Source organism: Peromyscus eremicus, chromosome 23 (genome assembly GCF_949786415.1).
Source record: "Peromyscus eremicus chromosome 23, PerEre_H2_v1, whole genome shotgun sequence".
In the NCBI taxonomy this organism is placed as follows: Eukaryota; Metazoa; Chordata; class Mammalia; order Rodentia; family Cricetidae; genus Peromyscus; species Peromyscus eremicus.
In genome coordinates this window covers 14,345,910-14,358,347 of record NC_081438.1, presented here as the reverse complement: position 1 = coordinate 14,358,347, position 12,438 = coordinate 14,345,910, and the positions used below count along the sequence as shown (strand labels likewise).

Genomic DNA, 12,438 nt, shown 5'->3' with positions numbered 1-12,438 from the left:
ACAGGTGGGTCCCAGGGGCTGGACGGCTAGCCAGCCTGCTGTCAAAGTGAGCTCAGTGAGAGAGCCAGTGGAAGGAGTGAGCCAGCCGGGGCCAGAGCAAGACTCCCCGCTGCCCTCTGCTGGTCTCTAATGTACATGCACAGGCATGCGCATTCTTGCATACCTGTATACCCACACACACTCAGGAAAAAGCTCGGGGTCTAAGGATGTGGCTCAGGAAAGCGCTTGTCTAACATGGATGATGCTCTGGGTTCCATCCCCAGGACCATGTGGTGGTACACAGCTGTAATCCCGACACTCAGGAGATGTCTATACGAGGGTCCTAAAGTTCAGGGTCATTTTCAGCTATACGTTAGAGCTTGAGGACATCCTGGGATACCTTACACTGTGTCTCAAAATCAAAACTAAACAAACAGGGGCTGGACAGGCAGCTCAAAGGTTAAGAGCACGGGCTGCTCTTCCAGAGGACCTGGGTTCAATTCTCAGCACCCACATGGCGGCTCACAACTGTAACTCCAGTTCCAGGGGATCCAACATGTAGGCAAGACACCAATGTACAAAGAATAAATAAAATTTAAAAATAAATAAAAACAAACAGCAAAACGAGGTTGGGGGAGGGGTGTAGTTCAGTACAGAAGCACATGCTAAGCATGTGTGAAGCTCTGGGTTCAATCCCCAACACCACGAAAGAAAAAAATGTTTTAAAAACTTCTTTTTGTCTATTTGGATTAAAGAACACGAGACTATGAATCTGAGCTGAGTGGCTGAGGCAGGGGGATTGCTTCACGTTCCAGGCAAATATGAGGGAAAACAACAACAAAAAGCCAGGCAAATGATATTTGGTACGTTGGTACATGCTGGCTGTTTCAACTGCTTGGGAGTTTGAAATTTAAGGCTAGGCAGGGCAACATAAAAAACAAAACAATAAAACACAGCAAACCAGGCTAGGCACTGTGGCGCATGCCTTTAATCCCAGCACTCTGGAGGTAGAGGCAGGAGGATATTTGTGAGTTCCAGGCCAGTAGACTTTACATCGCAAACTAGCCAAGGATACACTGTGAGATCCTTCAAAAAAAAAAAAAAAAAAAAAAAAAAAAAAAAGTCAAGGATCTCACTGATGAATTTCTGTGAGTTCATTCATTATGAATTGAAATTGTCCTATTCTGGATCCGGTTCTGTTTAAACACATTATTAGAATTAATTTCATGCCGTGTTCTGCTTCCAAAAATTGACTACGAAGACATTTCAAATTATATATGTGGCTTGACTTATATTTCGATCAGCCATTGTAGAATGGGTAGCATTCGTTTCTTTATAAAATGTCACCAAGAAGCGTCTGCCAGAGCAAGTGTAAGGATGATGGCAGGGGCTGGTGAAGCGGGGGTGAGGGGGAAGAGGCGGTCCCCTCCCCTGCTCCTTCAGTCCCAAAGGGAAGGGAGGGTAAGGTGGTGGTCCTTTTTTTTTTTTTTTCTCTAGCGGAGAAGCTGACGCCGTTGTCACCAGATTCACAGATCATGTCTAAATATGACTAATGAAAAAAAAAAAAAAAAAAAAAAACCAACCCCAACCAACCTGCAAACCATGGCGATTAAAAACAACAAAAAAGGGTGGGTGTTTTATGTAATTTGATGAGCATTACTATTCAGGCAGAACTCCAAAATATAGTACCTTCGGAAGGTTATTCATCAGATCCCAAATACGTTGGGTGACGACGTTTCAGTCAGTTCCTAGGATGGGTGGGGGCGTGGATGGGGCCGAGTGGGGGTAAGGTGGTGGAGAGGGGGGCCCCCCTCAAAAAATGGAGTGTAAACTCGGGGGGGGGGAGTCGAAACTTTGCCAAGTTCATTCTTGCATCCTTAGCATCTAGAACCGAGTCTGGCACACAGTAGGTGCCCCCTTAAAACATTCCCAAGAGTTCCTGCGCCAAATTGCTGTGGCGGATGCCAGGGCGAATTTGCTGGAGGAGGAGGAGGAGGAGGAGGAGGAGGAGGAGGAGGAGGAGGAGGAGGAGGAGGAGGAGGAGTCTCTCCATCCAGCTTTTGTCAGTCTCAAAGGAATCTTGGGATCCCAAAGGGTTAAAAAAAAAAAAAAAAAAAAAAGCCCACTTAATCCAGGCAGAGACGTGACATTTTTTTTTTTTTTTTTTTTCCGAAATAAATGTCAAGAATGGGTTATTCTAAGTCTGGGACAGAGCCAGACGTGGGCATCTGGAATGATCTACGTGCACTGAAAAAACAATAAATAAATAAATAAAGCACACACACAGAAAAAAAAAAAAACCAAAAAACACCAAACCACCCCCAAACAAAACAAAACAAAACAAAAAACCCAATCGCCACCATTTTCTCCAGGTAATTTTCCATCCCTGCCCCCACAGCCAAGAGACACAGGGTGGTGGGGAGGGGAGAAGAAAAAAAAAACCAAAACACAAAAGTACTTCTTCTTCCATCCTGCCTGGCCGTGTAAGAAAGAGGACGGAGCGGGCCAATGAGCGGCGCGCGGGAGGCCGGGGCGCGGCGGGGGCGCGGCGGGGACCGCAGCCCCCCAAACTTTGGCAAGTTACGGGCGGCGGCGGCGGTGGCGGCGGCGGCGCAGCGGCGGCGGCGCGGGGCGCGGCCGCGGGAGGAGCCGCCCCTCGACGCCCGCCGGCCCCCCTCGCTCCCTCCCTCCCTCCCTCCCTCCTCTCCACTCGGTCCGTCCCTCCCTCCCTCCCTCCCTCCCTCCCTTCTTCCCGGGCCGGGCCGGGCCCAGCACCGCGCGGCTCGGCTCAAAGTTTGCGGCCGCCCCTGCGCCGCGCGCCCCGATGGATGGGTGATCGACCGCGGCGGCGGCACGGTGAGGGACGGCCATATTTGCCGGCGCGGCCCGAGCCGGCGACAACAAAAAGTGCGCGGGCGCCCGGTGGGCGCTCGGACGGGCGCGGGGACGTGGGGCCGTCCGGCCCGGGCCTCCTCGGCCTCGGCTTCGGCCTCGCCGCCGCCGCGGTAAGCCGCCGCGCTCGCGGCCTGGCCCGGCTCGGCTCGGCCCGGCCCGGCGCGCCCGCCGCCCGCGGGGATGTCGTACAAGCCGAACTTGACCGCGCACATGCCCGCCGCCGCCGCCGCCGCCGCCGCCCTCAACGCCGGTGAGTGAGCGCGGGCCCGAGCGAGCGCGCGCTCTCCCCCTCTCACCCTCTCCCTCGCGCGCCCGCCAAGTGTGCCGCCAAGTTGGGGGGCTCGCGCTTGCCGCCCGCGGCCCGGGGCTCCCCCCGGCATCCCCCCGTCTCCCCGTCCCCCCGTCCTCCCCCTACCGAGTCGCGCGGTGCCTGAGGCGGCGAGCCGGCTGAGGGTGTGTGTGTGTGTGTGGATGTCCCGGGCCGGGGCAGCGCCGCCGCCGCCGCCGTCTCCGTCGCCCCGGCGCCATGATTCCGTCTCCCGCGCCGCCAAAGTTGGCGGTGCGCGCCTGGCGCTCGGCGGGCCCGGGGTGCGAGCGGCGGCGGATGACGGGGAAGCCAGGGCGCGGGCGGCCGGGCGAAGAAGGCTTTTTTTTTTTTCCCTCCCTTTCTCAGCTCCCCCCCTTTTTTTTTCTCCTCCTTTCCTTAGGATTTTTTTGGGGGGGGCGGCTCGGCGACGGCCCCTGCCGGCGGGTGGCGGGAGCGGCCGGGGCTGCGCGGGGCGCCGAGGGTCGGTGGATGGAGCGGGACCGGCCGGGGCCGGGCCCGGGCCGCGTGCGGGGCGGCGCGAGGAGGCCGGGCGAGCCTGGGGTCGCGGGCGGCGGGGTGGGCAGGGGCCGCGGCTCCTGGTGTCCTTCCCTCCCCCCAGGCCCTCGGGAGACCCCCGGGAAGAAGTTGAAGTGCCGGGGCCTCCCAGCTCCGAGTCCCCACGTGGGTACGCGTCGCAGAAGCCCCGGGGGAGCCGGCTCTCCCTTTGCCGCCGCCGGGAAACTCCTGCAAAGTTCCCAGGCAGCTTTCGGCGGTGCCCGGGGGCTAGCCCCGGACCCCAGGGAGTCCGGGAGAGGGGTGTGAAACGGTGGCATTCGTAGGTGACCGGCTTTGTGCCCTCTCCAGGACACCCGCTAGACATTTGGCTGTGAACAGATCATCCCCCCCCCAAAAAAAAAAAAAACAGATGCGAGTTGGGGGGAGGGCAGGAGAGCTAAGGCCTCCTGGGCGAGTTGGGGTCCGAGTTGGTTACGGTCGCTGTGTGTCTAGCATACCACCCATGTTGGCACTTGCAACTTGGTGAGTGTGTCGGGGGTGTCTTGTGTTGAAACGTTGATTTCCAGAACTCCAAAAATTAACGCGCCCCACCCCCCACCCCCACCCCCACCCCCAGGGACCATGAAAAGCCCTGGCCGTGTGTTTTAAACTTCTTGGACACCGGCTGCTCTTTGGGATTTGGAAAAGGTTGAGATTTAGGGTGCCAGCTCGGCAGAGTTGAAACGCTCACACGTGGGCAAAGAGCCCCCCACTCCCCCCAAAAAAAGCATGCAGCCACTGTGTCACCTCAAATGGTTTCACCCCTTTTGGGTGACAGGCATTGTCGGCAGGTAGGATTTTTTTTTTGGTCTCCCAGCCTTCTTGGTCAGGGTCTAGGATGGAAGAGCAGTGGGTTGCGATGTCTGGCTGTGGGAAGCCCGAGACAGGCTCGATCTGGGAATAGTTGCCCCCTGGGTCTTAAACCGGGACCTTTTGGGGTTGTGGGTCACAGTGGCAGGCAGCCCCTGGGACTCTGAAGCCCTGTTCTGGGCTTGCTGGCACCTGTGTTCAGCTCAAGTTCTTTTTCTAATGGGGAATGGCGGGAGGCGTACCGGGGTCTCCAGGTGCCCGCCCGCCCGCCCGCCGGTATTACTTTGCAGAAAGCCCTGCCATCTGCATCCAAGATGGACTCTCACAGTGGCTCCTCCGCCTTCCCTGTCATCATCCCTCACGCCCTCCAGCCCTGCCTCCTGCTCACCGAGTTGCCAAGCTGCGGCCTGGCCGGCGGTGGCAGTGGCGGAGTTAGACAAAGCCCCCGCCTCCCCCGCCCGAGAGTCGTCTCCCCCCCCCCCCCCAGGCGCCCCAAGTGGCGGGAAGGCCGCCAGCTCCCCAGGCCCAGGCCGCTCTTTGTCTGGCGTGGGGGCGGGGAGCTGCGCCTGGCCCCTGGAGCTTCCTGGCCTCTGCCAAGCCCTCCCGGCTCTCTGCACACTGCGCTCATTGTCTGAGATGCTCCACACCGGCTGTGCTGACGTGGAGCCGCCTCCCAGGCCTCCCTCAGCCCAGGTGCCAGTGTCTTGGGGAAGGAGAGGGCCTGAGCGGAGGACCCTTCCAACACGACTCCCCAGGGGGGGCTGATACCTTCCCCAACACTGAATATGGGGCTGGCTTTGACACAGAGTCCGTCAGGTTCCTCTCCACTCCTCCAGGGTGATGGAAAGCCAAGCTCTGAGGTATTGCTTGAGGTCCTCCACCCGTATTTCTTCTTCCTCCTCCATCCTTCCCTCAGCCCCCTAATCCCATCTGCAACGCCATCAAATTGTAGGACAGATCTTCTGTTGGGGAGTGTGGCCTCAAACAGATGGAGAAACTGAGGCCCGCAGGGCTTTGACAGAGTCCCACAGCCAGGAGTGGCACTGCTGGGGCAGACCCCCAAGTCGGGAGAGACGATGTGACAGGGAGGTGAGAAATGGCGAAAAGCGTGGGGGAACTCAGGAGGCGCTCCTGTCCCTTCAAGGGTGGCCTGTCTACCTTGTATGTGGTGCTGGAGTCCTCTGAAGGCTCTATGATGGCACACCACCCCTTCAGCGTTTACCCCCCAGCCTTTCTGAGTCCAGAAAGGGCTTGACAACCTGGAATGGGCAGGATTAGAACTCACCTCCAGGCCTGTAAAGGAGCCGTCCCTGAAGGCTGGAGAAGTGGAATTTGGCCACGGTGGTGAGGAGGCTAGGATTGCTCAAGTTGGGTGGCACATCCCTAGTATACTTTGCTTGGGAACCACTTCCATACTTGGTGCCTAAAGCTGGGTGTGCGATCTCTACCTAGGGAAACCCTCCCAGTGCTGTCCCTGCTCGTGGATAGAGACAGGTGTTGGGGGTGTGAGCTTAACCACTTCCTGTGCAGTGTGGCTCACCCTGCAGCCAGGCCCTGGGATTCACCGCTCCTCCCAGCTCCAGCAAACCCAGCTCCTGAACTTCCTTCCTCCTGCCCCTCCCCTCGCCCACACCAAGTGAGCAGCTGGTGACTTGGCCAGCCTGGCACCAGCTGTCCATCCCCGGGGCCAAGTCTGCAGAGCCCGCTGTGTGCGTGAGAGACAATTTGGCTCTGGGGGCGGTGGTCAGGCAGCTGCCGAGGAGGACTAGGTAAATTCTCCATGGTTACTGCTGTTTGTAATTCGAAGGACATCCTTTCCCCGCCTAATGGCCACTTGGTTGCCATTATGGGTTTGCATGCTCCAGCCAAGGGCCTCCTCATTCCATATCCAGGGGATGACATTCTGTGCTGGGCTCTGGGCCCTGCTTTGTTCTGACTGCTGTACCTGGGTAGTGTTCTCAAGTGCTAGATTCCATGCATGGGGTCTTATGTCCCTCTCTTTGGAGTGCAGAGTGCACGGTGTGTGTGTGTGTGTGTGTGTGTGTGTGTGTGTGTGTGTGTGTGTGTGTGTTGCGTAGACAGTAGGGAGTTCTTTCTTTGGAGAGGTCATGAGAGCCCAGAGGGCTTGCGGGGCTTGCCTGAAGCACAAAGGCTGCTCTCCAGACCTGCTTTGTGTGCGCGCAGGGCACCTGTCACCCTCTGGGGTTCTGTGCCTTGTGGTCTTTGCGGGTCTTCCTTGCTGTATTTGTCCAGCAGAGGTGGGTGCATAGGAACGCAGAGGTGGCTGTATATAAGAAATTCTAGCCCAGGTTAGACCAACCTTGGTAGTGAGTGGGAACTGGGATGGGGTCAGCAAGGATTAGGCTGGACACAGCTGTCAGCTTCAATTTTGGAGTCATGTGCATGGGCTAGGGAGGGCTGTGTCTTTTGAGGTCCTAGGTGTGTGGGGAGTGGCTCCCCTTTATGCACTTATTTCATGCATCTAGACTGGTATCTGGGCTGTGACCATTAGAGGTTGAGCTAAGGTCTCTGTCCTGTAAATCGAGTTCACAGGTGGGGGCCTGGATGGGGGCTGTTGCAGTAGCCAGTGCCCTGGGTACAGCTGTCTAAGGCTGGGGGTCTCTAACGTCTCCCTTTCTTCGCTGCAGGAAGTGTCCACTCGCCTTCTACGAGCATGGCGACATCCTCCCAGTATCGCCAGCTGCTGAGTGACTACGGGCCACCATCACTAGGCTACACCCAGGTATGGTAGTGTGGGTGCTGGGAGGAGAGGCTGAGGGGTCAAAGGCGGGTCAGAGCGTCCCCATGTTCTCCTGCGTTTCCTTAACCGTGGCCGGGGCTTGGCGCCCATCCTTCACTTGATGGATTAGAACGCAGGGCACTGGGGACTGTTTCAGGGGACATGACGGGCACAGGGAAGGGCCAGTGATCACTGAGCTGCTCAGGCCGCCAGGTACATGTCTCTCTGGGTTCTTTTGCGTATTTCCTGGGCAAGTAAGGTTCAACTGGTGTTGGACCTCTGTGCTGTGACAGAGGGGTTGGGACAGCGTATTTGGAGTTGGTGATGAGTGTGGTCCCCAGTCGTCTCCTTGGTTTATAACTGGTTCCATCCTTTATGAGGCCATGACCCTCTTGGAGACCCAAATCTCTGACCACTCCATTGCAGTGACCCCAGGGTCATGCTCAGGAGGCAGCTGGCTGCTGCTGTGTCTTCAGGTGGAATCCGCAGGAGGGACGTGCTGTGCATGAAGGTGTTTGTGCAACCCCGGTTGCCGACAGGAACATTCTCTCTGTGGGCCAAACCTTTAGCGAGTGTTCCGGGGTTGCCATGGAAGTCTCTCCTTGGCCAGGGAGGCTGTGCACAACCTCCAGCCATGCCCCGGCAGCCCATCCTGTCCCAGGAGGAGAAGGAGGCCCGGGCCCGGGAGCGGGACAGGCTGAAGAAGCGGCGACGGCGGGAGGACGGGCTGAGGCGCAGCCTGGAGCGGCAGCGCAATGCCCTGGCCATGCGGCGCCGTCGCTGGCAGAAGCGGGAGGTCAGGAGGCGCCTGTGCCAGGAGGCCGAGCTCCAAGGCCTGGCCTGCAGGCCGGGTGGCGAGGCTCGGGAGTGGAGGCGGCAGAGGCGAGAGGAGCAGGCCAAAGCCCTGGACAGAGAGCTGGCCACCATGGTCCAGCTGCGGCAGGAGGAGGAGAGGCCTGAGCCGAGGCCTTCACTGATCTGGGTGCTTGTTTGGGCCGTAGCCTGGAGATAAAGGCCGTCTGTGGGGAGGATGCGGTGTGTGATAAGTTTTAGCCCCGCCCTGGATCCTTGGTGATTGTTGAGGTCCTCCGGTGGTGACCTCTGTCTCCCACTCATTGTGGATGCCTGACTCCCAGGAGGAACCCCTGTCTGTCTCATGGATCCAGGTTCTCCCGTCGCTTGTCACTTTTGTCTCGTGGGGATGGGAAAATGGTTTTCTGGATGGAGACTTGCATGCTTTCTGAGTTGGGGACAGAAGGCGAGGGCCTCACGCCCCACTTAGAGTTGTACCTATGGAATACGCTCCAGCTGGAGCGGCCCTGGGAGCCCAAGGCTAGGCCACCTTCCCTCCACCCACGTGTGACCGACCACTGGGGTGGGACAGTCCATCCAAACCCTTGTTTTCTGGTCCTAGGGAACTGGAAATAGCCAGGTGCCTCAGAGTAAATATGCAGAGTTGCTGGCCATCATTGAGGAGCTGGGGAAAGAGATCAGACCCACGTATGCAGGGAGCAAGAGCGCCATGGAGAGACTAAAACGAGGTAAGCCAGGGACGTGGCTAGGAGTCTCCAGGTTGCCGTCACTGTTGAAGGACTTCTGAAGCCAAACATGCTGCTGAGGTACCTGTAGTCCCAGCTGCTTGGGAGGCAGAGGCAGGAGGATGACTTGAGCTAAGGGGTTTCCTAGCGGAAGCACTGGAGGTGGTCAGGGAAGGGCCTTTGACCCGTGGCTGGTGCAGCAGACGCGTGTGCTGTTGGAGCTGCAGCAGGGGCAGCTGTAGGTGCGGGCGGCAGTTGGGGATGGGGTGGGGGGCTCGTGGGGTTTCTGAGAAGGGCAGCCTGGCGGTGGGCACTCCTTACTCCTGTACCTTCCCAGAGGGGCTCTGCTGGCCTATTGGAATTCTTGTATCCCTGCAGCTTTCTCCCTGCCTGTGCTGCTGTGGGGTCACACTGTAAGCCCCGGGGCTGCAGAGGCTGTCCTCTGATCTGGGTAGGGGAGCAGCTTGAGCGGTCTTTTTTTTTCCTCCTGGTTTTTCAAGATAGGGTTTCTCTGTAGTCCTGGCTGTCCTGGAACTTGCTCTGTAGACCAGGCTGGCCTTGACTCACGTGAGATCCCTCTACCTCTGCTTCCTGAGTGCTGGGATTAAAGGCGTGCACCACCGTCACCTGACTGGACTCTTTTTTTTTTTTTTTTTTTTTTATTGTGGTAAAATATATGTAACACACAATTTAACATTTTAATAATTGAAGTTCACTCGTATTATTGTATAGCCATCACACTATTTGTATCCAGAACCTTTTCTTTTATCTTAGAAAATTGAAAGTGTGCTCATTAAGTCACTGCTCCCGCCACCCGTGAGATTCTTCAGTGACTGAAAAGGGAGAGTGATGTCACAGAAAGCCAGGGACTCAGGTGTGAGAGGTGGCGGGGATGCTAAGCAGCGTGCTGTCTCGTGACAGAGCTGCCGAGGGGGAGGGTTCTATTTTAGAGTACAGAGGAGCCAGGGCTGTAGGTTCATTCATGATCAAGAGGGACTTGGTTGATAACAACCTTCCAGAATGAACCTGGGACAGAATGCAGATGGCCTGGACCTGTGGATCCCTGATCTGTGGCAGAAGGCCGCACCGAAGTCAGACTTCCCAGCCATAGCCAGGCAGCTGAGGAACAGGCTGTAGCTGAGGCAGACTTGGCCTGAGTTCACGGGATCTCTGTGAAGAAGGAGACTTGACTGGAGTAGTCTGGGTACATAGGGGACAGGACTGGAGATGGGAACTGGCAGAATGAGAGATGGGATCCCAGGTGAGGTGATGCTGCTTCCACAGCAAAGGAAGGGAGATAATTCTGGGAACTGGAGAGTTGGTTCCAGGTAGGAATTCCTGGGAAGATGGTAACCTGTGAAGTCTTAAGCAGATTTGCATTCACCCCAAAAGCCAGTGGATTAATCATATGTGGATGTGCCAAGTGGCCATTGTAGGACACATCCTGTGGAAGCTGCTGGCCCTACAAGAGTGAGGAAGACTTCAGGTCACCCTAGCCAACTGCCATCCCATACAAGCTCATCACACCAGTGTGAAAACATTGAGGCTGTCCTCAAACTCCTGTCTCGATTCTGCCTTGAGAGTGCTAAGATTACAGTGTGAGTTGCCATGCCTGGGCACAGCATTGTGTTTTTTTTTAAAGAGGGGAGAACTGCTGGCCTTGAACTCCTCGGTTCAAATGATCTTCCATCACAGCCTCCTGAGCAGCCTGGCCTTTGCAGGTGTTTGGATGTAGACCCTCTCTATTCCCCTCCAGAAGGAGGACTTCATGACTGGGGTCTAACCAGCAGGTCTTCTTCCTGCTCTGTGAATGGGCTGATGCCGTCTCTGTTTCTCTTACAGGCATCATTCATGCCCGAAGCCTGGTTCGGGAGTGCTTGGCTGAAACGGAACGGAACGCCAGGTCCTAGCCCCTGGCCAATGTGAAGGCCCATCTCGCTACCCCATGGAGATGAGAGGCTTTGTTCAAGATGGCAGTAGCTTTCCTGCCTTGGTCATTAAGCTCTGAACCCACATTCAGAAGATTGGAAGACATTTTGCAGTTACTGATGATGTGCATTTTAAGTAGTTAGGAACGATCCAGCTCTTTTTTTTTCCAAGCATTGATTTGAAAGATGTTTGTGAAGCCACTTCACAGCAAGCTATTGTTTGCCCCCAAATACCAGTGTCCCCTTTAATCTCCCTTTGGATACATTTGCCATTTGCATCACCCCAGTTGACTTCCTGTCCATGAACTCACCTGCCTCTGCGGACTCCAGTGCAAACCACAGTGCAAACCACAGCGCGTTTGCTGTGTAGCTGGCCAGCCTGTGTACAGTGTAGACCCTGCTTCACGAGCTTCTCTGCTTACGCGTTTGCATGACTGAGTGCTTTGAAGTCAATCTCAAAAATGCACAAGTTATAAATACAGAAGAAAGAGCAATCTACCCAGCCTACCAAGCGACCTGCAAATGTCCACCCTGAGACTGTAGATCTCATTCCGTGTTTACTGTGAGACGATCACAACATCCGGAAGAAAACGACTGAAACTTGCATCTTTGTATTTATTACTTGATGTAATAAAGCTTATTTTCATTAAGAGTTTGTATTAAGATGTGGGGCCCTTGGGGTCTTCAGTATTTGGTTTTCTTTGGGGGAGGGCGGAGTCTTGCTAATTAATTATAGTGATGCTGGCCTTGAACTCACAATCCTTGCCTTGGTTTCCCCGGTGTTGGGGTCACTGTTGAAGCTCCTGAGGGAGGGCTTGGAGATGTTTGCTGAGGGCATTTCCTGTCTGGCCCAGAGGCATCTCATGGGAGGCTACCACTAGCACAGCCGGCTTCCATCTCAAGGATAACAGAGACTCACAACAGTGTGGAATTGGTGTGCACAGCAGCAGTGTGACTGGCTTGGGGAACTGCCGCTCCTCCACCATCCAGCAGGTAGGTACTCCAAGGATCTCCCTTTGCTGGGCAATGTGGCTCACTCCTGTAGTCCCAGAACTTGGGAGACAGAGGCAGGAGGATCACATACTTTGTGCCAGTCAAGGCTACATAGTGAGGCATTGCTTCAAAAGGAGAGTATTTTTCATAACGTGATACGCTCTGGTGCTGAGGAAAGCGAGTCAAGCTTGGATGGATTGAGTCACTGTGGGCTCCCCAGTATGTACCAGGGCTTGGGAGTTGTTGCGTGTGAAAACTGACCCTGCACCAGGCTTTGGTCTGAGCTGGATGAAGACGAGTATAGGATGTACAGTCAGTGTTGTGGGTGAGAAGCAAAGAGCCCAGTCACAAAGTTCAAAGGCTGGCGGAGGGGCCATGGGCTTTGCTGCATCTCCAATGGCAGAACATTTCCGTCTCCAGAGTGCAAAAGGAGACAGAGAAGCTGCTCTTTCTGGCTACAGTTCTAAGTTTGCCTTCCTGTGAGTTTCTTCTGGCACTTTCCGTAACTCCCTGCTCAAGGGAGCCTGATATAGGAAGGACCTATGCATTACAACAAAGGGATCCCTGCTTGGAGCGTCCCAGGCAACAGCTTCCAGATGTATGTAGTGCAGCGTGTCCAGCCTAGAACAGTTTGATGAACTGTCCCCCGACCCCAACACCCCCCCCCCAAAGGTGAGGCAGGTAACTGAGCTT

The 12,438-nt window shown here is 56.0% G+C and overlaps 1 protein-coding gene across 3 annotated transcripts; it reads left to right on the top strand.

The window, feature by feature from the left end:
• Positions 1-3,018: 3,018 nt before the first annotated feature.
• Positions 3,019-11,415, top strand: Cdk2ap1 (cyclin dependent kinase 2 associated protein 1). 3 transcript variants are annotated; one of them, XM_059249357.1, is made up of 4 exons: positions 3,019-3,124; positions 7,195-7,289; positions 8,701-8,827; positions 10,667-11,415. In XM_059249357.1, the coding sequence occupies exons 1-4, from the start codon at positions 3,055-3,057 to the stop codon at positions 10,732-10,734; spliced, it is 360 nt and encodes a 119-aa protein (XP_059105340.1). In that variant the 5' UTR covers positions 3,019-3,054; the 3' UTR covers positions 10,735-11,415. The 3 variants fall into 3 exon arrangements, with proteins under 3 accessions (XP_059105340.1, XP_059105341.1, XP_059105339.1); XM_059249358.1 differs by lacking the exon at positions 3,019-3,124 and adding an exon at positions 3,307-3,327; XM_059249356.1 differs by lacking the exons at positions 3,019-3,124; positions 7,195-7,289 and adding an exon at positions 7,859-8,268.
• Positions 11,416-12,438: the final 1,023 nt, after the last annotated feature.

What these genes read in the sequence shown, in the direction of transcription:
- Cdk2ap1 (XM_059249356.1), top strand. Translation starts at nt 7,921, where the DNA reads ATGCCCCGGCAGCCCATCCTGTCCCAGGAGGAGAAGGAGGCCCGGGCC. An exon ending in CGAGGCCTTCACTGATCTGG is followed by an intron (nt 8,269 to 8,700) that starts GTGCTTGTTTGG and finishes TTCTGGTCCTAG; the next exon opens with GGAACTGGAAATAGCCAGGT. An exon ending in CATGGAGAGACTAAAACGAG is followed by an intron (nt 8,828 to 10,666) that starts GTAAGCCAGGGA and finishes TTTCTCTTACAG; the next exon opens with GCATCATTCATGCCCGAAGC.